The following is a 23,783-nucleotide window of genomic DNA, read 5'->3' as shown; positions in this document are numbered from 1 at the left end:
CAAATAAATAATGAAACCTCTCGACCTTAATTAAACAATTATTCACGTATGCACGGTTATTTCCGTGTTTTATTGAGATTAACCATGTTTGTGTTGAAAGTGCTTCGGACGTACACTAGTCGTTTGTCCGAGTCTACTTTCTGAGCATGCGCACAGGCCGCTTCGTTATTTCCGGTTTAAAAAAGAAAGATGGTGGATGAACCACGCCGCGCTGTCGTAGTTTAGATAAAAAGACAGAGAACGCACCCTCAAATTCGATAAAAGAGTACATGGAAGCTCCCGGTAAGGTTCCAAATCGTGTTTTCGTTGACTTAGTTGCCTGGTGTATCACAAAAGACCTTAACCTGTCGTGCTAGCTAGTGCGGGGCTAGCTAATGTGGAGAAGCCGCGGGTACGACTATTTCCTGGAATAAGAGGCGGCAAATCGTAGTCATATAAAGGTCAACGATGATTTTAGTGGATCGATAGATGTATTGGATTGTATTACACCACCCAATGTGCAGCGTGTTTGTTTTAACGTTAAACGTCAAGACAAAGTCAACTTGGCCTCACGTTGTCTGCGGTAATGCGTCCAAGATTTAGACGCTAACGGAGGCCCAAGTTAAGGTTGAACTTTGCATGTTTACCGGCGGCCTTGTTTGCACGACAAAGTTGTCGACGTAAAGCGCTTATCTCGGTCGTTGAAATATTGTATGCATGGTAAATTGGGTTAATGCGTACAATTATTAGTTAGTTAGCCCCCCCCCCCCCCCCCCCTTCTGATTTATATCATGTCCTAATCTCCGGCACGTTGGCTAGCATGTTCAACGTTGTATTCAAATGGTACAACTAATCAACAGATAGCTTATATGCGCTGAACTGGACGTGCTAGTGCAAGTGACACGTTTATGCTTGCTTGATTCAGCACTTGACAACGTTTTGTATACAGTAATGTAAGAATATCTGGCAGGTTATCGTGTTGGCCCGAATATAAGACGACCCTGATTACAAGACGACCCCCTCTTTTTTAGGACTTAAGTTTGAAAAATGACTTTTTGAACACCAAATTTAATTTTTACACAGAAAATGATTACATCTGAAACAAATGATTATAACAATATATTCGAGAGAGAAAAGCATGGTATTTTGCCTCATTCAAATCATTCAAAAACTGTCTACCACATCTTAATATCTGAACATTTAAATATGTAAACTAAAGTGCAATCACATTTGTAAATGAATGGCTTCTGGTTTTTGAAATGTAAATAAACCAATCTACTGTGATAAAACAACAAAATTGCAATAACTGCATTAACCATCAAAGTGAAGTCTAACTAACTGTAGTCTTGAAACAAATCTGAATAAGGAAAAACATTCCAATAAAATAATGCAAACTGCTACTGCTATTGGGGAGCCTGAGGACTGTATAGGGGGTTGGCTTGGATGGTTATGCTCTTTGTGCCCCTGGGTGTCGGTATATAACAATGAAAAGATGTTACTTGGTAAACAGCTCGTGCGACACAATATGCAAGGCAGCATTTTTTATATTGTCAATGTATCTTCGTGTGTTTATATAATTAAAAACTTAATGTTTTAAATAATTAACAAACAAGGCATTCCAAAAAGAAATTAAAAGTAGCCTACTAAAATTACTAAAAAAAATTAACAGTGCAATACCAGTCCCAGATATAAGCTGCCTAAAAAACAATTTAATTAATAGTTAAACTGGACTAATTGATTCCAGCAGGCCTTCAACACCAAGAAGAGCCCATCACTGGAATGCTGGAATCAGAGACACATGCCATGGCGAGTAATGGAGAAGCATACCCTCCTGCTCTAAACCAAACCCCCGACTGGACCATGGAGCAAGCCGCTCCAGAGCCTAGCATAGATTCTGTTTCTGGGGCAGGAGACCACGCCAACCCACCATTGCCGCCGCCGCCACCTCCTCCTCCGGAGCTGGGCCTTGTGGAGAAAGGTGTGGACCAGATTCAGGTCGCCAATGCGCCATTGTATCCAGATGAGCAACCACCCCCGCCGCCGCTTCCCCCGCAGCCCCCGGAACAGCCGCCGGAATCCCTGGAGGCTCAGCCGCACACCCAAGAAGTGACCAATCAAGGTAAAATGAAAGATGTTCATTCAAAGACCAAAAAAACTATACGTGGCTAGTGGTTCATTATGCCGTGTTTTCTAACCTTGGAATCAAGGCGCACTTTTAAATTAGAATAATTTGACAGATGGGCCAATGCACACTATGGTCAGGAATTACTGCATTATTGCCTCCTTCCTTATAATAGATGGCACTGAGGCGTCGCAAGCTGCCGATGATGGAATGGAGCTTGAGGATGCCACCAAAGATGTTGCTCAAGAAGCCTCCGCCGCCCAGGAAACAGCTGCCCAAGACGCTGCCCAGGAAGCCGCCGCCCAGGAAGCTGCCTATCATAGGGAGCCAGAGCTCCCCAGCGAGTTTGAAAAACTTCTGAAAGGATGTGAAGATAATCCAGAGGACTTCAATGGCTGGGTCTACCTGCTGCAGTATGTCGAGCAAGAGGTAAAGTAAATACCGATGCCTCATCTGTAGCAACGGGAGCATCTACCAAATGACGCAATGTCTTCTTCCTTTCAGAATATCCTCCAAGCGGTGAGAAAAGCATTTGACGTTTTCCTCCTGCGCTATCCATACTGCTACGGGTACTGGAAGAAGTACGCCGACATCGAGAAAAAGCATGGCCACATACACGTGGCAGAGGAGGTGTACCGGCGAGGCTTGCAGGCCATCCCGCTCAGTGTGGACCTTTGGCTGCACTACATGACCTACATCAAGGAGAACTCTGACACGAGAGACCCGGAGACAGAGGGACGCATTCGAGCGTGAGTAGAAACCCCGCCAAGTCCACTTTAAAGGGGGTCCTTGGTTCATCCCGGTCCCGGTGTGAGGTTCCAAATGGCACGTAATAAGTTTGAGCAACAATGTGAAAATGTGCATGCGTTTTCTTGCCAAATTTCCATTTCTGTAGTGACAGTGAGTAGTTTGAAGACTCCAATTTGGTCAGTGATACAAATACTACTGTACTACTGTTTTTGTCCAACACTTTTAGGTGGAGAAGGAATCCCCCCAAAGTTAATTTTGTGTTTTGTTTACTCCCCAGGGCTTACGAACATGCCGTGCTGGCGGCCGGTACAGACTTCCGCTCTGACCGCCTTTGGGAATCCTTCATCATCTGGGAGACGGAACAGGGAAAGCTTTCAAACGTCACTGCCATCTACGATCGCGTCCTGGGCATCCCCACGCAGCTCTACTCTCAGCACTTACAAAAGTAAGGGAACGGTCCAATTACCAGTTAACTTTCCAACCCGAATTGGATATTTTTTTCTTTGAGACTATATGATGACCTTAACGTGACACACAGGTTTAAAGAGCACGTGCAGAACAACAACCCCAAACATTTCCTGTCCGAGGAGGAGTTTGTCAAGTTCAGACTGGAGCTATCCAAAGCCAATCTGACCTCCATGGCGCGTGAAGACGGCGATACGACCGCCCCCCAGGAGCAGCTGCCGCCCGGCACAGAGGATCTCCCTGATCCCGCCAAGGTAAGACTCTTGGTAGAATCAAGGGAAGAATTTAAGCGCTCAAAAAAATCTTGAGTTAGATGGCGGTTGCCTGTTGTCCACCATGACCATGATGTGGATTAAGAGAAGAGTTTGAAGAGTTGTCTTTATGTCGGCAGCCAAGCCAAAGACAGCCAAGGGGGGCTTCACGCTGGCATCCTGTCAGGGACACTCGCCCTTAAACTAAAAGGAACAACCGAGGCCCATTGACCCGCAGCACCTCCACCTAGAGGTTGATATGCAGGGTGCATATATACGCCCCCCCCTGCAGGCCTCTTGTCTCTGGTGATGTAAATCTATGGCTGCGGGACCGCCACCGGCAGCTATTACATCAAGTGGAGCAGGTGATTGTTGTCAAACCGTCCAACAGTGTGTGCTCTGTCTGTGTGTTCACGTAGAGAGTCACTGAGATCGAGAACATGCGCCACAAAGCCATCGAGGCCCGGCAGGAAGTGTTCAACCTCAACGAGCACGAAGTCAGCAAGCGCTGGGCCTTTGAGGAAGGGGTACGGCATCTTGCCTTCAACACTTGAGTTTTCATCAATTCCACAGCAGTTGACTCTGAATTTCTGCCCAGCCTTTGTGAGTCTCTGTTTCTTACATGCAACACTACATTGACTTTTTTCAGATCAAGAGGCCGTACTTCCACGTGAAAGCCCTGGAGAAGACGCAGCTGAACAATTGGCGCGAGTACCTGGACTTTGAGATGGAGAACGGCACCCCGGAGCGCGTGGTGGTTCTATTTGAACGCTGCCTCATCGCTTGTGCTCTCTATGAAGAGTTCTGGATCAAGGTATCAAGGCGTTTTTTTTGTTTCTTTTTTCTTTTTTTTCTTCTCCTCACCGCTCCTACTCTCGCCGCTTCCCTGCACTTCCCACCCTACCATCGATGACAATCACATGGCGTGAAACGAAAAAAAAGCAAACCGAGAAAAACAAGACAAAAACGTCCGGCGCTCTCTTTGCGTGTAACGTTGATATGTGACTGTATCTGTTGTATTAGGGGATGGCCTGCTTGCCACACAAGATTTGACCGCAGCATTTGCCAACTGCATCTTCTTCGTCTCCCACTACCTTACAGAATCTTATCTAATTGGTTCCATGAAGGTGCTGATGGGTTTACACAGAAAAATTCTAAGAACGATCTTGTCAATGACGACATTCACTGGGGGTCCGAGAAGCGGGAAATGTAAACGTCTGGTCTTGTCTTTGTCTTCCTTCCTTTCCTTCTTTCTGCGCTCCTCTACTTGCTCTTCTTCCCACTGTCTCTTCTTTTCACGCCTCAAAAGTACGCCAAATACCTGGAGGCCTTCAGCACCGACGGAGTCCGGCACGTCTACAGGAAGGCCTGCACGGTCCATTTGCCCAGGAAGCCCGCCATCCATCTGCTGTGGGCTGGCTTCGAGGAGCAGCAGGGTGAGTCGCACAATTTGAAATCAAGCGCCAATGTTGCCACAATACTTACCTGGTTAGAATCATCAATTGTCATATTTGCGTTGGAATTCCACATTTCACATACCATTGACCCCGCTCTAATATGCAGCACTACTTAAAAGTCCAAGTCAGTTATTTCCTACTTTTCCTGCAGGCAACGTCGAAGGCGCCAGTAACATCCTTAAAAATCTGGAGATGGTGGTGCCCACCTTGGCTATGGTGCGGCTGCGGCGGGTCAGCCTGGAGCGTCGGCGTGGCAAACTCGATGAGGCGGAGGCTCTGCTGAAAGAAGCGGTAGAGACATCCAAGACCGCCTCTGAGACATCCTTCTATGCTGTGAAGTTGGCGCGGCAGTTCCTCAAGGTGCAGAAGAGCCTGAGCAAGGCCAGGAAAGTGCTGCTGGACGCCATCGAGAGAGACCAGGTAACTAACGACTCGTGAAAGCCACCCCTGTGGTATTGGTGAATCTTTACTGCCGCCAACATTGTCCACGTACTCCTGACTGCTTCTTTTCTCTCCCAGGCGTGTCCGAGGCTGTACCTCAACCTGCTGGAGCTAGAGTACAGCGGAGACGTGACACAGAACCAGGCTGAGATCTTGGATTGCTTCGACCGGGCCCTCAAGAGCCCCATGGAGATGGAGTCGCGCCTCCTCTTCGCTCAACGGAAAGTGGAATTCCTCGAGGACTTTGGCAACGACATCCATGCGTGAGTCTGGAGGGGAATTTCCTCAAGAAACACATTTTTATTTTATTTGCAAGTGACACAAATGTGATGTGCATCGTAGTAGTTTAACGAGAAAAAGCGACGAAGTTTGATATCGTAACATGAGTCTTTGAAATGTGGCTCAAAATCTGATATGTGATCATCTAAATGCAGCGCAACGTTTTTGAATCTAGAATTGTATTTGTTAAATGGGAATTGGGCCCTTGGACCAACAGTGTGAATGTTTCTGTTTCAGACTGGTGGCCGCTTACGAGGAACACCAGAACCTGCAGAAGGAAGTCGACTTATCAAAGAGGAGTCCGGAGAATGGCTACGACAGCTCTCAGGAACCCGATGCTAAGAGGCAGCGCATGGACGATGCCTCTATGGCCGCCGTCGGAACAGACATGCAAGCCAACAGTGCGTACAATTACAACAACTGGTACCAGGTGGGTTTTACGCTAGTTATTTTTTTTTATTTTAAATTACAAGTACAAAATGTGTTCCTTGGCTCAAATACTGATCTCGTGTTTTAACTTGTTCCACTCTTCTCCCTTCAGCAACAGTATGGTGCTTGGGGCCAAAACTCTTGGGGCCAGTACAACCAATATGCCCAGTATAACCAGTACTACCCTCCTCCTTCGACATGATGGCCGCCACCGTGATCTTGGTCTCTCATTGGAGAATGTGTCTAGCTTTTCAAATTTAAGACAACCAGCACCGCATTCCCAAAAGATTTATTTTCTCATTCTTGAGCTCATTATTTCAAATACAGTACAAGGTGTAGCTCCTGTTTGGGGATATAAAAGTATACACATGATGCATGTTGTTTGTAAAGACAGCCGCCACGATTACCATACTGCCCACCCTGTGCTCTAGACGCAAAGGTAAAGTTTTTCATTCTCCTTGTGGGTCTCTTTAAATTTGAAGTATTTTTAACGTATTTGAATGAACCTGAAATCAAGAGTTCCTGTTTACCTTGTTTTTCTCAACTTGATTTCTTAATAAACAGATATCCTGGTTTGTCTGTTTTATTTTAATCTTTGTAATTTGTGTGCACCAGATTACATGAAGTTTTTGTTTTTTTCTGGAGTAAAGCAGGTTTGTATGCCCTAAATGGTAAAATCAAATTACGCACGCAGGGGCCTTAGTATGGAGGTAGATTGGGGTCACATTTTTGTACTTGAAAAACTCGTAGTTGGGAAAAATGAAATTTGAAACTGAAAAGTGTTGAGCTTGAATCTTGAAAAATAAAACTATTCAAAATAAAGTCTGAGTTAAAGTTCTGCTTCACTTTTGTAACTACTTTAAATAGACCTCACACATTATTAGGGTCAAAATCTACCTTCCTATACCTCCATAGTATTTGTACGGAAAGAACCAAAACTCGTACTTGATCAAATAAAACTTGAAACTAAAAATAAACGTAGCGCATGGGGCCTTAGTATGGAGGTAGATTGGGGTCACATTTTTGTACTTGAAAAACTCATAGTTGGAAAAAATGAAATTTGAAACTGATGAGTGTTGAGCTCGAATCTTGAAAAATAAAACTATTCAAAATAAAATCTGAGTTAAAGTTCTGCTTCACTTTTGTAACTACTTTAAATAGACCTCACACATTATTAGGGGTCAAAATGTACCTCCATATACCTCCATAGTATTTGTACGGAAAGAACCAAAACTCGTACTTGATCAAATAAAACTTGAAACTAAAAATAAACGTAGCGCATGGGCGTAGATTTATATAAGGATGGTAGGTAAAATCATTGGTCAAATCTTAACTGAAATTGGAAAAACGACCACCCCTCATGTAGTGTACCTATTGAAGTGTCCATAAGTGACGTCACAAAGAAACCAGCCAATCAGGAGGTGAGGGCGGGTGTGGCACTTTTCACTTTCTCTTAAGTTTTGACCAAGATTTTTCCCTTATGAAGTGGCCAAAGTGAGACGTCTCTTTTGGACACTTCATTAGGTACACCACCATTTTCAGGTGTATACTTAATAACTAGGGGTGTAAATCGCGGGTTTTGGCACGATACGATATCATATCGATGCAAAGAACTACGATACAATATTTGCCGATATCTTAAAGCTTGCTGTGATTCATTCGCGATACATCACGATATAGTGCTCTACGATCGATATAGAACAATATCCTGATTTATAACAATTCATACGCAAAATCAACAAGGTACTGCAAACTCTTTATTTAGGAAATTACAAGAGTATTGTAGTATACAAAGTGCTTATTTTAACACTGAACTTTATCAAATTCCTATATTTTTTCTCATATAAGTAAGTAAAGAAAAATGAATATTCTTTCTTTTTTTGTAATACCATTAACTTTAAAGTGCATTACTGAACTATTTAATTACAATAATTTTAATTGTCCGTTGAGCCATCTTTTCTTTGGAATCCAAAGTGCTTCCAAACGAATGACTTGAAGCCCAAAGGGGAGCGAATTTCCTCGTCTTCTTGGACAGACACTAGCCATAGCACCAGCCCAGGAGCCGCGTAGTTGTCGGCTCCCCTTTCACGTGCCTGCTCTGCTCACAACACAACACGCCGCGTACTGCTCCCGGAAAGAGGAAGCAAGCAACAATGAACTGGATTTCAAAATAAAGTCGCGTCTAATGTCCGAGGTCAAAAACGGGCGATATAGATCGATGTTTACGTTTAGCACCGATGCCAACAAATCGTAGAGCATTATATCGATTAATCGATGTGTATCGATTAATCGTTACACCCCTACTAATAACAGGCCACTTTATTATGGAAAAATCCTGGTCAAAACTTAACTGAAAGTGAAAAGTGCGACACCCGCCCTCACCCCCACCCCCTGATTGGCTGGATCTTTGTGACGTCACATATGGACACTTCATTAGGTACACCACCATTTTCAGGTGTACCTAATAACAGGCCACTACATTAGGGAAAAATCCTGGTCAACACTTAATTGAAAGTGAAAATGCCACACCCGCCCTCACCCCCACCTTCTGATTGGCTGGTTTCTTTGTGACGTCATTATGGACACTTCATTAGGTACACCGCCATTTTCAGGTGTACCTAATAACAGGCCACTTAATTAAGGAAAAATCCTGGTCTAAATTTAGCAGAAAGTGAAAAGTGACACACCCGCCCATCCCCACATCCTGATTGGCTGGTTTCTTTGTGACGTCACTTATGGACATTTCATTAGGTACACCGCCATTTTTAGGTGTACCTAATAACAGGCCACTTCATTATAGAAAACGTCACCCACGGAAACTTCATTCTTATTTATTTTTATTTTCATTTATTTTACCTACCTCCGTGAAGTTAAAAGAAATAATTAGTACAAGTCTCAAAGTGATGCCTTTAACAATCTGTTAACATATATAGTATAAATAGTGGCAAGCGAACCAAAGCGTACAATGTATTAAATGCTGCAAAGGAAAGTTAAGTTTTTTGCAACTGTAGTTAACTCCCCTTGTTGTTTGGATTATTTTTTAATAATAAATCTAATACATCAATGTATTTGTATAATAGTGTACTTGATAACTCCTTGTTTGGATTTTTAAAAAATAATAAATATAACACACAATGTATTTGTCTAATAGTGTGATCTAATATTTAGTCGGTTTTCGTTTTTTTTTTTTTTTTCATTATCTTTAAATTTCATTGAATACTGAAATTGCTAGCTCAAAATGGCGGACGAGCCAGCGCGAGAGTGGAGCGACGAGCAGCTGAAAAGTGACGATTTGCCCAAAAAAGACCTGATCAACTTTATTCAGGACAATGCGGCACACTCGGTACGTTTGTCGGTTGAGCATTCAAAAGCCTCGGTTGTCAATTAAATAAAAAACGCATTCTAAAGGGAATATGCTTTGTTCGTGTGTTGCAGCTTAATGTGCGTAGCCGCACAGAGACGGAAATCAATGTTTGCAAGCTCCTTTACGTCACGTATACCTCTTGTTACAAAGAATTAACCTCTCATTCTATGTTCAGTTTCTCATCGAGCACAAACTGCTGGGAAATATCAAAAACGTGGCCAAAACTGCAAACAAGGATCAGCTCATCGCCGCCTACATCGAGTTATTTGCCAATAAAGTGAGTAACGTCATCATGACGTATTTTCGACTTAGACTTCAGAAATGTATTATCGACGCGAATTAAATGTACACAATGCATGCATGAAAGAACAAAAATGTTTTGTAGAGGTTTAAAGGCACAGAGCCGGTGGAAGAAGTGACGAAACAGGTCAAAGCCGTCAAAATAGATGAGAAGCCCAAAGAGGTCAAGGCAGAAGTTGCAGATGAGGTAAAGACCCAAGCACTGGGAAGGTCTTTTTCTGTAGAATCATCCAAATAATTGGCGATGATGCTTCCCTTCAGGGTCCACCCAAGTTTACTAAATCAACGCTTAAGAAAGGCGACAAGACTAACTTTCCTAAAAAAGGCAACACTGTGAGCTGCTGGTACACGGGCACGCTGGAGGATGGCACGGTCTTTGACACCAACATCCCACCAGGTGCTTAGCATCAAAAGGTCATGCGCTTACTTACAATGCAGTCCGACTAATTAAGTCCCAACTTTGTAATCTTTGCAGTGGCAAGAAAGAAAAAGCAAACCAAGCCACTGAGCTTCAAAGTGGGCCTGGGCAAAGTCATCCGAGGGGTACGTGCGTTATTCCCGTTCTTGTCCGCCTTTTGTGTTTAACACAGTCGTCTTGCCGCAGTGGGACGAGGGCCTGTTGACCATGAGCAGGGGTGAGACAGCCCGTCTGGAGATCGAACCTGAGTGGGCGTACGGAAAGAAGGGCCGCCCCGACTCCAAGTATCCTTTTTGGGCTGTAGATGGAACTAAATTAGAAATTGGGTGTCTAACAATCGTGACAAAAAAGCATGATTATCTTTGAGTTTACTGTCCATCTACCTTAACTTTTTTTCAGAATTCCACCTAATGCCAAGCTGATCTTTGAGGTGGAGCTAGTGGCTGTGGATTAAAGCAAGAAAACTGGAAAGCTGTCTGAATTTTCTGTGCTCACACATTGGTGACTGGGGATTCCAACTACATAACCGTTTTGTTGCTTTAATGTCAATGTAATTCCTCATGTTTGGGGAAATTAGTTGATTTTTTTATGTTCTTTGTTAGCATTAAAATATAACTTTCACAGACAAGGCTGAAGTTTTTGTTTTTATACAAATTATTTTAAGCAAACCCAGCATGGCTGTATTATCCCACTTAATGTCAGCAGCTGATATAAGTACATCTACTATTATTTTCATCTATTTTCATGTAACTGCATTTTCAAGTGACAACTAGACGATTCCCATCCTCAGATTTCTGATCGCATGTTCTCACGATAGCCGAGTTAAACATTTTATTCACATCGGAAAAACATTTGAACTCTGACAAAAGAGCTGAGTATGGTCAAGAGTCACTTAGGAGTTGGCGTTGGGTCCCTTCTTCTTGCCGAATGTGGGCACCACGTTGACGAAGCGACGGTTGTACTGGATGCGACGCTTGGCACGGCCGGTCTTTTTCTTCTTTTTCTCCTGCTTGTCCACCTGCCAAACAAACGACATGTTGAAAACATCACAGTTCAAAAAATCTTAGCACTTTGAGACTTTTTTTTTTAATGTAAAGTGCACTATAAATGTAATTTATTATTATCCATCACAAAGGCCTAATAATATCAATTTTTAGAATTTTGTCATTTATAAAGCAGGAAATTAAAACAACTGATTTTCTAACCCTCAATTCTATTTCAATATCAAATGGATACATGAAAGGTACATTCACTTTCCTCACCTTGGGAGTCTGGCCCCTCACTTTTCCAGCACGGGCCAGAGAGCCGTGGACCTTACCTAGACACAAAGGGAAAAGTCTACTTACATACGATGGCAACAGGCAACACAAAGCCAGTGAGTAAATTACAACAGGTGTGTAAACATGTAAATATGGATGCAGGATTATTATCAGATCAGTAATGCATCAGTCAATATTGGAGCAATGATTTGGTTTGTCGTCGGTACCGCAAAGTAGATTTTTAAAAATGACTGGATTAGTATTGTGGCAAAATACACCGAAAAATTTTGAAATCACCTTTATCGAATCAAACGGCATCATTAAAATCATTTTTAACATTTCAACAACTGACCTCCCAGAAGCCTGGCGGCTACCTCCAAGGTGCAGTGCTCGGAAACACCGCATGATGCCAGGGAGGCATCATCTTCTAGCGGGCAACCTGCAAGTAGCACTACCTGATTCTCCACCAGAAGACCCTCCAGAGTCTGGACATGAGCCTGATGGATGGAAAAGAAAAATATTGCTGCCGAGTATCATAATACATGACACCTAGTGATCTAACAGTCCCACTTGCATTTATTATTCTTATATTACCTTAATCTGGCCCACAGTCTCCTGTCCTGTCACCTCAAGGGTGTGAGTGTTCTGGGCACGCAGGAAGAGCTGCATGTTTATGCTGAAAAAGAAAGTGACATCTCGTATCGTCTTATACATTTAGATAAGACCACAATGTACACAATTTTGAAAATGCGGTGAAAGATTGATTTAAAAGCCAAGCAAGTATTAAGCAATTTAAAAACAAAAAACAAACAAACACCCGTCTCTATTTTAGAAATTCTTCCGTGGAGAAACCATAGCGCTAATAACACACTACGATATCATGCGTTAACTTTGGATATTTAACTATGTAAATTGACACGAAACTCACTCGACTTCGTTAAGCAAAAGCTGAACCAGCAAACTTTGACGCTGGTAAAAAAGGAACGAAACCGAGGGAAAAGGTACACTTTTGTAAGTTGTCGCTGTTAGGCTAATGCTAAGCTAACGCAGCTAGCCACATGCTACCCACGGCATTCGTAGGAAAAGTAGGATGATGAACACAAAATGTTCACCAGTTCGTTCAATGTGGCGTTTCATTAATATGCTAACGGGTGTTTTGTGTGAATTTTAACACACAAAAACAGCCGGCAACGTGTTTAAATTTACTTCATCAACTCGGCACGAATAGGCCTTACCTCGTTTGGATGCTTGTCGTTAAACGTGCAGCATAGGAAAGGCTGTTCGATGGGACACGACTGCGCATGTGCAAATTGACAGAACTGCGTCGAGAGATAGCCACGCCTGTAAGTTGTCGCCATAGTGGATGTGGCAAAGTGGCGCTATGTGTATAGTACACTGAATCATAGGGCGTAAACGTCGCTAATCAGCATGTTCAGTCGCCATAATGGATGTGGCAAAGTGGGACTATGTGCACATCCATCCATCCATTTTCTGTACAGCTTTGTCCCCACGGGGGTTGCGGGCGTGCTGGAGCCTATCCCAGCGGTCATCGGGCAGTAGGCTGGGGACACCCTGAACCGGTTGCCAGCCAATCGCAGGGCACACAGAGACGAACGACCATCCGCGCTCGCACTCACACCTAGGAGCAATTTAGAGTGCTCAATCGGCCCGTCAAGCATGTTTTTGGGATGTGGGAGGAAACCGGAGTGCCCGGAGGAAACCCACACGGGTTCGGGGAGAACATGAAAACTCTACACAGGGAGGGTCGGAGGTGGAATTGAACCGGCACCCTCCAACCAGTGCACCACCGAGCCGCCCTATGTGCACATATTCACTGAATATATCATAAGAGTTTAAATGTTTTAAATTATGTTCAGACTGCAAATACTATGGGAACATATATTTAGACTAAGAGCTTCTTCAACACGGTGGAGATGCTGACATTTCACACACAAGTGGGCAACTGTCTCAATAAACCAACATGTTTCTGTGGCCCCCTTACTGGTTTGCAATTTTGACATTCAATAGTTGGCCATTTTTTTAACGTACGTAACCCCTTTGTTCTCCAACTTGCATCTTTAAAAATATAAATGTCTATTCTATTCTATTCTATTCTATTCTATTCTATTCTATTCTGTTCTATTCTATGATGCGAGTACCCAGTATTGTATGCTTGAGGAGCTAATGTGCGATATCACATTACTCCACAAGATGGCGTAAGTGCGCCGACCTCTCTCACCGAACTTCCAACTTGTGCTTCATGTACTGCACAACACTGCATGTACTGCACAACACTGAGAAGCAAAGGCAACACGAATGTCGTCACACACTTTTGAGTATGTTTTTTTTTAACGACATTAATGTAGTCCAAGTTAGTCAAAACTAATTAAAACATACATTTTTTACTAACTTGCTTTGCATCAGTGTCATTGAAAAACATGTCCACAAGTGTGTGATGAAGATGTCAAAGGTCAGGGATTAGGGGTCAGAGTCAAAGGTCATTTTTCAATTTTATTTTTTGCACAAAAAAAAAAAGCCTCAATATACATGGTTATTTTTAAAATAAAAAAACCTCCTTAATTTAGTCATCACTAAAGTCATTTACCTTTGCATCTTCCATGGCCCGGTGGTGGTGGTCTTTTATTGACAAAAATATAAGCACACAGGATTCCCATCCTCTCAGCCAGCAGAGACCTGCGATTTCAAGCCACCCCTTGTCCATATGTCATTAACGATCAAACGTTTGTCCATTTGGAGAAGACAGAAGCACAAGAGGTGCCACCTATGAAGAGAAAAACTCTTAATATCAAACCTAATGATGATGCTGTCCTCCCCTTGCCACATTCCACACACACGCCAAACTCCACAACAAGAATGTGACATTCGTTCATCCGTCCTCATCCCGCCCGTCTTTTTATTATTCTATGCACCAAGAGGAGAGATTATTTTTTTGAGGAGAAAGGAAGGAAAAAAAGCCATGTGGAGGTGTTTCATAAATACTAAGCAGAATAAACATGTTTTCTTATCAGCAAGCTGCTTGGCTGATATATTTTACACGTCCTGCTGATGGAAGCCAGGGGATGAAGATGGAATTCCAAAGCAATTTTCAATTACACAAAAGCCCTCTCTTTGTGTGTATGTCAGTGTGTGCGTGCGTGTGTGTTAGCTCTCTTTAAAAGCCAGCGCTCACGAATGGAATCCAATCTTAAGAGCGAACACTGCATTCCAACTTTTGACAAGACTTTACATCACATGTTGGATGGGAAGGACTGAATTGCATTTGACAACTTTATCAGCTCGCATATGAAGCCGAGCTGTTGTGATATTTAGTATATCACGCCATGTTTTGTTGCTTTTGATTACACTCACCGAGCAAATGGTTTGGCACACCCGTCGGTCCGTCAACGATCATAGACGATTGGGCTCGAAGCTGAGAAAGATTTGGTGAGCAACTTTGCCACCTTTCCCAAACTCCTATTTCAGGCCGATTTGACGGCATGCAGCCAGGAGATTAGACGTGTCAGGGTAGGCGTGGGCTCACATTGACATGACAGATCTGGAGGCTCAAACCCTCTAAAGCCACTGCGGCTTACCGGGGGAAAGAAGACACCACCAACTCTCGGGGATTTTTCACCTGCTGCACCCAACAAAGCTTAATACTCCTCTTTGACAAAAAAAGACCGCTTCAAACAAGATGCTATACTCGCGTTTCTTTTCATTAGTTAGAAACGGCACCGATGCCTTCACGAGGGGTCAGAGTTCAGCATGAGTGGGATGTGAACCTCAGTCACCCGTGCCCAATTGTGCACTGCCCTTAATGCACTTTAGCTTCTTTTTTTTTTTTTTTTTTTACACACAAGTAGTACACAAAATAAAAAATAAAAAAAGGAATCTTTTCTAAAGATCTTGCGGCTTCAAGAAAGACGCGAGCTTTAGCATTAGCCCTTAGCGAGGTTGGCGGCGTTCATCGATATTCTGCGCCTTGCCTCGGGGTGCCGCGAGTCCTTCGGCGGGGCGGGAAAGTGTAAGGTTAAACTAGAGATTAGACTTTTTTTCTCTAATGAAGCTTATCTCCCCTCTGCTGCCACCATCTCTTCACTCCCAAATGCACCCGCGCACTTCTGCGCAGCCAAGAGAACCAAAGTCAGTGAGTTAAGCACTGCGTCATTGAAGTCGGAGGGGACTGAAATGAGCCACCGGCTTCACCACTTGATGAAAGTTGGGCTGACATGCCGACACGCTTCAAACTGCCAGGCCAGGCAAAAGTAACTCGAACTGGGTGAACGAGCCAAGCCAGCACTTTGAATCGGCCATTTTAGTTGGAGTCCAGGTCTATTTGTTTAGATTGGGCCTGAAAAGTCCATCGAAGTTGCCGTTTGTGCAAACTGACGGGCGAACATTTGTTGTTCCTCAGCTGAAGCCGACGCGATTGCATGCAGCTTCTGGCGCCCGTAACCTCCTGCTCCTTGTTATTGTACGGGCCCCTTCGCCACTTTCTCAAAGCAGATAACTTGAGTTACGCTTTGGCGCCGCACTCGGAAAGAAAAATAATAAAGCGAATGAAGCATTTGCTGTGTGCGCTGGTGATAAAAAGCAATCATTTCTCTGCCTGAATGCTCCCTTTTTGAGGGGGAAAAAAAAATCTTCAAAAGCCAAAACAACTCATCTCTGCATCTCAGCTACGCCCCCTTCGAACACTCATTTGGCGAGTCATCACGGGTGCAGATCTGTGACGGGACGGCTGCTGAGCTCCCGCAGAGATAGAAGGGAGACGCCATTTGTGGCTGTCGACCTGGAAAAGTGGCGAGCACTTGATCGGCCAAAGGAAGCCCAGCCCAGGCCTTCAAGCTAAAAGTGTCCAGGCCAGAGTAGTCGATTACTGATGTGCGCTAACTCCCCTGCGTGGTCTGTAATGAGAATCTTTTTTTAAGGAAACTCCCAGAGACCCAGGCGTCAAAGACGACATTGAGGTCCACCGTCAGGAAATGATTTATTCAGGACGGCGTCATTTAGGAGCTCTCGGTTAATGCGTAACGATGAGCCTCCATTAAACTTTCACGAGCCGCCCCGTGAGTGACGCTCCAGTCAGCCGGGACCGCCGCCTTCTCTCCCGGTAGAGAGACGGACGCGGTCCCGCATCGCACAAATGGAGCTCCTGTCGTTGAATATTTCAACCAATTGCAGGCCATTAGCATCTTTCTTTTCTTTAATATTGATGCTATGCTAATTCATCATTAATTGCCGGGTGAGAGTCCCCCGATGTCAGCGCAGTGCAGCTAAGTTCCTATGGCCAAAATTAAAATGGGCCTGAGGTGGGAATTCAAATGAGTTGAAACCCGAACCCTGGCTGTCTAATGCTAAGTTTGAAAATGTAAGCCCCTTGTTGGAAACACTACAATTCTAAGGTAGAATAGAAAAATGTGGGGATGGACGTACGGTGCACACAACTTCATTCATGTGTCCGTTTTGATGAGTGTGTGTTTGTGCGTGTGCTTGCCCGAGTGTGACGTGTGGGTTGGCGGTAGAAGTGCGCCATGCATTATTAATCCACCCGCAGTGAAATTGCTGCTGCCGCGAAGCAGCCGCAAACCCAATCGCGCCTCTTACGTAAACTGCGGGCTAACGTGAGCTCCGGCTCGGCGGTGCCCGGAGGATGTTTCGGAAACAACGCCAATCCATGCGTTCTGTTGCTGAAACAAAAGTGAACATGGGATTGAAGCTCCATTTGAAGATTGTATTTTCTAATGAATACAGAGCAGTGCTTGAACAGCACCATTAACCCGCGTGAGTGAACGTTTTTTTGAACTCTTTCCCTTCCACTGTCCCTTCGCGCTGTTGCCATGGTGAATATCAGCCGTGCGCCAGAATAAATATGTCTGCCAGCAGATTACAAAAACGGCTCTATCGCTTTGCACCGTTCCCACTGTACTTTGTTGTTTCGACTCAACTTCCGATTTGTTTGCCACCTGCCTGCCAACGGGGGGAGAAAAATATCGCCGGCATCTGATAGCGAGGCGGCGAGTGCGCTCTCTCGGTTAAGGTATGCGTGACTATTTTGTCTTTTTGCGTTGTTGCTTGTTGCCGGCGCCCAGAGCTCCAAATAGGCTCGCCTGGCAGAGCGAAGGCCGGCATGGCTGGAAACAGATGATGCTGTCACGCCGCAAACAATCTGCATTCATCATGTCTTATCGGGACCAGCCTATGCCAACAGTAGTCGGGATGCTGGGGCGGAAGGACTTGGCGTTCTTGGAGGGGTCAAGGTCACGTCTCCTTGATTATGGTTTTTCCTTTTTTTGATCGTCAAAGTAATGCTGAACAATTAATTCAATTCAAACCGATATTGCAATTTGTACAACGCAATTTCAAATCGGAAAGGCTAACCTCTAGCTAAGACCGGATCTATTTATTGCTTGTGTTTGTTAAAAAAATTGCATGCGCAGAAGATCTTGAAAAAAATAATCGCACTTTAAATTGCAATCGTTATATTGACGAGGGGAAAAAATGCAATTACTAGATTATTTTTCAAATTTGTTTTGAAAAGAAGGGTTAGACTTTTAAATTGAGGTTTCGAGACGCTGCTGTTCATAGTCCGGCTTCACCGCAAACTCCAGCGAGAGACAAAAAGATGGGCTGAAGCGTTGTGGGAAATCAGACATTGAAAAGAAATCAACTCTGTGGTGCTTCCTTCAAATCAATTTTTCATTTCCCATCTCCCGCTTGTGCTGGAATTATAAATCCTACTGTATGTAGGCTAGCACGAGCCAGTCGACGTTAATGCAAACGCAGCGCCGGCGTGAACAAAATGGCTGCGGCGCGCCTTGACTTGCCCCGCAACATGCCTTTTGATTTGTCTGTACGGCGCTCGATCCCGCTGACCATACCGAGAATCCCCAGTCCACGCCTACTTCTAATCCCTCGGTCGTCCTCAGACGAGCTTCCATAGTAGAAGCTATACATTGCGCATTAATTATGACTGTGGGGTGCAGCTCCTCACAGCATCCCCAATCCAACCCTTAATGCTGAGTGTCAAGCAGGGAGGCATCGGGTTCTATTTTATAGTCTTTTGGTATGACTCGGCCGGGGATCGAACCGACGACCTCCCAGTCTCAGGGCGGACACTCGTACCACAAGGCCACTGAGTCGTCAAATTCCAAGTCGTCAAAATCCAGATTCGCGGATCTATCGAAAAGATCCACACCATCATTGCTGACTGATAGGCATGCCGCGCCGCTAATGCATATATAATCGCGACGACCATTACGAAATTTCCAATTACACACGCCACACTCTCCCTTGGAGGGCGCGCTGTGCACTTTAATTTGATTCTGCTTAATTACTGTAAAAATTAGTTTAATTGTAGGCCGAGCGCTGGCCTTTCCTCGCTGCGAGGTGTTCCTATAGTCATTTGCACTGAAAACATGGCTGCGTCTAGATAAATTAAGAAAATGGCGTCTATGGAGATAACGTTGTCTGACGACAATTAAGAAGGCTATTAGCGCAGCGGCAAGCTCATCATTGACAACTTTTGCAAAAAATGTCCATCAACAGTAAAGCGGAATATGTTACAGCAATGAGTTCAAATCTGCAATACTGAGTGACTGCATGAATAAAAAGTTTTCAAAAATAATTTTGCACTCCAGATTTGCCGCCCTCTGTCATAGCATATTATTTTTCAGATAACACATAGCTTGGAGGGATTCAAACAACTATGCAGATTATATACTATACACGCCCAAAAGTCGCTATCGTCTTCCTTTTTTCAATTTTCTTTCACGTATCATTCAGATAGACGCGGGGGCTACGGGTTTAACGTTTCTGCAAGTACGTATATCCTGCCCTTGCCCATGGCTTGCCAACTGAAATGAGCAAGCGCTCACACAAAGCCAGGGCAAATCTACCCAAAGGGCTGCGCCGGAACCGACACCAACAAAAACTCGATTCGACCGATACTTTGCAGAGTGATAAAGCTTCACCGGCGCCGACTTCGAGTTGTTCAAAAGCTTCAAGCAAAAGATGATGATGTTCAACAAGCTGAAGACGGCACGGGTAAAGCTTTATCGCCGCCCTCGTCGGAGCAGTCTTACGGCCATAAAGCTTCTCAAAATGGTGCTGAACAGCAGTCGGGGACAGAAAAACATCTTGCCGGGCGGCAATTTTGCAACGTGGCTTCGATATATTTGTCAAGTCAGGTTTTAGAAGAATTGCTACAATCACTTGAGCGTGTGATTGTCTGATTGTATTTGGCATGACATTAACGCCACGCTTGTAAAGTCAAAGCGCCGAGGCAAACCCCGGGGGCCCGCAGGAGCAACTTGAACTTGCACCTCGCAATATTTGCCAAACGAGATTAGAGGCATTTAATTAGACAGAAAGCCGCCCTAATAAAGCTATTAAATTAGTCACTGGTGCAGGGCGATGGCGGCGGCGGCGAGGAATCCCAGTAATTAACCCCCGCGTTACGGCACAACTTGTCATTTTAGCAGCGAGGCCCAGTGCTACGTGGACGTCGTGACCTTGTCCAAAGTGCTTAAAATCTCATTCTAGGAGCGAAGTGACTCACTTGCAAAGTCTTTTTTTTTCTTTTCCTCCACTGAAAACAGCAGCACAGAGTTACGAGGTGTCATACAGGAAGGAGCACCTTTGTGGAGCAGAAGGATTTGGAGTTCCATAATTTTGTATCAGACAGCCTCCCACACCTCCTGCTGCATCCCCGAGGAGTGCAAAGCCGACTTTGACGGGCTTGACTCGTTCCTATTCATCCTGACAATGGTGGGCTGCAAGTCAGACAAAATCAATCAATATAAGAATCTGATGGGGCCTCACTACTTGTGTCACTTTGGATGACAAATGTAAACGCTTTGAGAGCCAGCATTTAAATCTATTTTACTTTCTTATGAATAAATCATATTTTTAATGCAATTATTCGAGTGGTCGTGATCTGTTTTAAATAGATGTCTGGATGGCGATTGAGTTACAAAAGCTTATTGTTTTGCTTCCTGAAATCGTTTGGTCGCGTTTTGTCATTGGCTGTTTCAAAGTTACAGTTAAAAACCGATCGGTGGACACTTGACCCTCGACAGGCCTCAGTGAAAACGTTTTGAACATTGCGCCTTTGTTCCCGGGAATTGGATTTTAATCTTTGACCCACGCAGGCAGCGCAAAGCAGCAGACGGAAATTTGACTCAAAACCAAAGTCGAAAAGAGAGAGTTGAATAACATCTCCGGGCCGATTCTAGTTTTTTATTTCAAAGTCTGGTTTTATTTGATGTATTTTTTTCACTTCGATATTATTTGACCTCATGTAGCAGCGATTAAGTTCTATGTAAATATTCATTTTTTTTTTTTTTAGGATGACAGCTGACAAGTTGCATATGAACACATCACGCATCACACGCATGCACTTAAAAGCCATAAAAGCTTTGCCTTTTTCCCATTTCTTAAAAAATGACAGCAACTTGACAATTGGCCCTGCTGTTTAATCTCGAAGGGCGTCTGCATTCAAAGCGCTGCACTCGCGAGCGACGTCGCAGCGAGGATGGCGCAGACATGAGACACCAGAGTCTTCAAGATTCAACATGAAGGTGTTGAGCGGGCGCTTGATGCTGCGCGTTTGCTCTTTGACACCGCAGCCGGGTGGCTTCGGCTGTTGGAAAGTGACTTCGGCTCCCGCGGGAACGCTGCCGCCGACGCTACCTGAACGATCAGAGGCTATCAAAGTTGTCTTTGGCGCGCGTCCTGCTTGCTGTTTGTTAAACGAGCCATATTAAAGAATTTTTATGAGCGACTATAGCGAGACTGCATTTGAACACGCACAAAGTGTTTCGCTAGGAGAGCATTACAAGGCACACGGCGGCGATTAAGACGTGGCGAGCGCACCTCATTAAGGTTGCCTCCATGCCATCCAACCTGCAACCCTCATAGCAATCATCCCTTCTCGTGACCCGTCGCTACGCCCGCCGCATGGCTGCCTCCTCATTAGCTGCAAACTGGCCAAATCTATCCGTAACACTTCTTTTCCTGCTCCACAGAACTGTAAAAGTCGCATTTTTCTCCTGCTTAAAACTGCTCATGGTTACTGCTTGTTTGTTTCAAATTTACAAGCTTCAATCCCTCGGAAAGGCCTGGAGAGAGCGCACGGCTACGCTGCCTACCCACGCCGTAAGCAAAGCCTCGCTTGGTACAGAGGTGAAAAAAAACGTCTGTCGAAAGATCTCTCAGGGTGATAGTGTCTAAATTGGCTGGTCCTGAACTCGCAGGAGGAGGACGGCCCGAGGTACAGTGATATATACGGGTAGCAAACGCTCGTTAAGGCGGCGGGGTGAAGGAGGCAATCAGCACTACATATGTCTCATGTGAATATTTACGGCGGAAAAAACAGCTTGCGCACTGTCATGAATAATTACAAATGCAGCAGAAGTGCGTTCATTGCATGTTCCTCACTCTCATATATATTTATGTTTGATACATCTAGCTAGTTCTACACCAACTGTTCCTTTCTCCTTACTGCATGCATTTTTTTTGTTCTAAAAGACTAAACAGAGATGCAAGCAGCGGCAAAACAGATGGCGTCGTCATACTATCTATTGGTGACCTGCGTTTTTTCCACCACGCCGCAGACTAAATGACGCCAACTAGCTGGCTGTGATAACGTCGCCTCCATTCAGTAATGAGCTCTTTTCTCTGCTGTAATTGTTCAAATTGATCCAAAATGTGTCTGGATGTTTGTTATTGGTAAAAAGGGCAATCAAGTCAACAGCAGTTCCATCACTCTGTCAGCCTTGGGGAGGCGCACTTTGACCTCACTGTCATCGGCGCTGCCTAGTTGCCATTTCTAACTCTCAAGGGGTTAAACAGGCTCGTCCTTTTATTGGATCTCGCCCTTGTAACGGCTTTCGGGAGCTCGTTAACGTGAGGAGGCAGGAAGCGACTGACGGGAGACAAGGTGGTGAATGGAAAAATGTCGCTGCACCAATCATCAATCATGTACACCGAGTGACTTTCCAACTGGTCAATCTAGTCACCTTTTATTTTGCTGTGTCTCCTCATAAAAAAAGCTTCGGTCTGCGTAAAAAACAAAACAAAAAAAAAAAAACGTCTGCCCGCTGATGGAGTTTTATTCTATCTTTTTTTTTTTTTTTTTTTAATTTGCTGAAGTCCAATTGTGTCATGTGCAATGTTTACAAAGGCTGCCGGGGGCGAGGCCGGCCCCGCATTTCATGTCATACGAGATTTGCGGGAATAGCGATTTGTGATGAATGTGCAACTTGTGTACAGCGCTACACTTAGCACACAAGTGGCGGAGGAGGTCCCCTCTGATAATGTCACCAGTCGGGCTAAACCGTTCTGACAGGCTAACACGTTCACTCTGACACGTAGCGGCATATTTAATTTCTGCCTCCTCACAATTTTTTTCCTCTCGTCCTCGGCAGCTTTTGACACGCGTGTGCAGGAAATTTAGGAGGAAGCCGGAGACATCATTTCCTTTTCTTTGTATGGCAGTCAACACTGCTGTAATTATAGCTGTGCGGTGTCGAGCCTTGTCGCTAGCGTGAAGAGAAAGTGCTTGTCAAGTGCAGTATGCATGCAAATTTAGGGCCTCACTTTTGCACAACACTCGGCGGGGTAATATAGTGGAGTGAAGCTATGGTGCACGAGGAAAAGTGGACCGGACTTTAATTATATTCCAAGATCTTCCCTGTCAGGCCTAGATCCAAGCGGCCCGCTCTCTGGGGACCCCTCGCAACTCAGTGCAGAGGTCCACAGCTGGGCCAAGTCGTCGGCGAGCCTCCCTTAGGTCGACCCAGCTGCGGTTCTTCCCACACACCGCCGACCTCTTCAGAGATGTGGCGATAAACAAACGACCATCAGGAAGCGGCATATGGCTTGGGTCTACTGGGACGTACGATACAGAAACACAAGTCCCCCGCCGGAGCAGCGTGTCACTCGACAACTCTGAGAGTCTTTTTAGGAGATGCAACTAATTCCCGAGTTTGTGAATGTCGTTCAGCGAGTGCAAGCGTCACCTTGAAGGAACGACACAAGTCGGGAAAGACGAAAAGATAAAATGAAACGACGTCCTGGCAAACAAAACACTCGGTATTGTAGGAGAATATTAAACAGTGATAAACAACATTCAAAATTTCAGAGGCAGTAAATTAAATGCACTTATCGCATTCTAATTTTTTATGAGAACGAGTCCAATGTGAGACCAGGTAGAATTATCGCAATCACTTTTACGCTGTCACCTTGACTCCATTTTTGGATGTTTA

General features: G+C 44.6%; 3 protein-coding genes and 1 long non-coding RNA gene across 6 annotated transcripts in view; 3 read left to right on the top strand and 1 right to left on the bottom strand.

The window, feature by feature from the left end:
- Positions 1-23,783, top strand: part of LOC119118353 — a 439,862-nt gene that overhangs the window by 276,650 nt on the left and 139,429 nt on the right. The gene's annotated exons all lie outside the window — the stretch shown is intronic.
- On the top strand, positions 133-6,749 carry prpf39 (PRP39 pre-mRNA processing factor 39 homolog (yeast)). Of its 3 annotated transcripts, none has more exons than XM_037245256.1 (13): positions 133-282; positions 1,724-2,098; positions 2,277-2,530; positions 2,606-2,850; positions 3,129-3,296; positions 3,390-3,570; positions 3,987-4,094; positions 4,217-4,381; positions 4,877-5,003; positions 5,176-5,444; positions 5,544-5,728; positions 5,982-6,174; positions 6,286-6,749. In XM_037245256.1, exons 1-13 carry the CDS (start codon positions 270-272, stop codon positions 6,373-6,375), a joined length of 2,373 nt encoding a protein of 790 aa, XP_037101151.1. In that variant the 5' UTR covers positions 133-269; the 3' UTR covers positions 6,376-6,749. The 3 variants fall into 3 exon arrangements, with proteins under 3 accessions (XP_037101151.1, XP_037101152.1, XP_037101153.1); XM_037245257.1 differs by having other exon boundaries at positions 141-282; positions 1,727-2,098; XM_037245258.1 differs by having other exon boundaries at positions 165-282; positions 1,889-2,098.
- fkbp3 (FKBP prolyl isomerase 3) lies at positions 9,380-10,883 on the top strand. The gene is made up of 7 exons (XM_037245299.1): positions 9,380-9,516; positions 9,713-9,814; positions 9,923-10,024; positions 10,099-10,234; positions 10,313-10,380; positions 10,442-10,539; positions 10,655-10,883. The coding sequence occupies exons 1-7, from the start codon at positions 9,412-9,414 to the stop codon at positions 10,707-10,709; spliced, it is 666 nt and encodes a 221-aa protein (XP_037101194.1). The 5' UTR covers positions 9,380-9,411; the 3' UTR covers positions 10,710-10,883.
- Positions 11,064-12,871, bottom strand: faua (FAU ubiquitin like and ribosomal protein S30 fusion a). The gene is made up of 5 exons (XM_037245305.1): positions 12,750-12,871; positions 12,109-12,190; positions 11,867-12,011; positions 11,518-11,573; positions 11,064-11,273 (listed from the first exon to the last, which is right to left on the bottom strand). Exons 1-5 carry the CDS (start codon positions 12,815-12,817, stop codon positions 11,148-11,150), a joined length of 477 nt encoding a protein of 158 aa, XP_037101200.1. The 5' UTR covers positions 12,818-12,871; the 3' UTR covers positions 11,064-11,147.

This window comes from Syngnathus acus, chromosome 24 (genome assembly GCF_901709675.1).
Source record: "Syngnathus acus chromosome 24, fSynAcu1.2, whole genome shotgun sequence".
In the NCBI taxonomy this organism is placed as follows: Eukaryota; Metazoa; Chordata; class Actinopteri; order Syngnathiformes; family Syngnathidae; genus Syngnathus; species Syngnathus acus.
The sequence above is the reverse complement of the archived record's forward strand: the minus strand, read 5'-3'. Positions and strand labels throughout refer to the sequence as shown.

Bases quoted from the DNA above. Each gene is read 5' to 3' on its own strand.
- prpf39 (XM_037245256.1), top strand. The intron at 3,297-3,389 runs GTAAGGGAACGG...CGTGACACACAG, and splicing joins TACTCTCAGCACTTACAAAA to GTTTAAAGAGCACGTGCAGA. The intron at 4,382-4,876 runs GTATCAAGGCGT...ACGCCTCAAAAG, and splicing joins ATGAAGAGTTCTGGATCAAG to TACGCCAAATACCTGGAGGC.
- fkbp3 (XM_037245299.1), top strand. From the start codon at position 9,412: ATGGCGGACGAGCCAGCGCGAGAGTGGAGCGACGAGCAGCTGAAAAGT. The intron at 9,517-9,712 runs GTACGTTTGTCG...TTCTATGTTCAG, and splicing joins AGGACAATGCGGCACACTCG to TTTCTCATCGAGCACAAACT. The intron at 9,815-9,922 runs GTGAGTAACGTC...AATGTTTTGTAG, and splicing joins TCGAGTTATTTGCCAATAAA to AGGTTTAAAGGCACAGAGCC.
- faua (XM_037245305.1), bottom strand. From the start codon at position 12,817: ATGCGCAGTCGTGTCCCATCGAACAGCCTTTCCTATGCTGCACGTTTA. The intron at 11,574-11,866 runs GTCAGTTGTTGA...CTTTGTGTCTAG, and splicing joins AGCCGCCAGGCTTCTGGGAG to GTAAGGTCCACGGCTCTCTG. The intron at 11,274-11,517 runs GTGAGGAAAGTG...TTTGTTTGGCAG, and splicing joins TGAGGGGCCAGACTCCCAAG to GTGGACAAGCAGGAGAAAAA.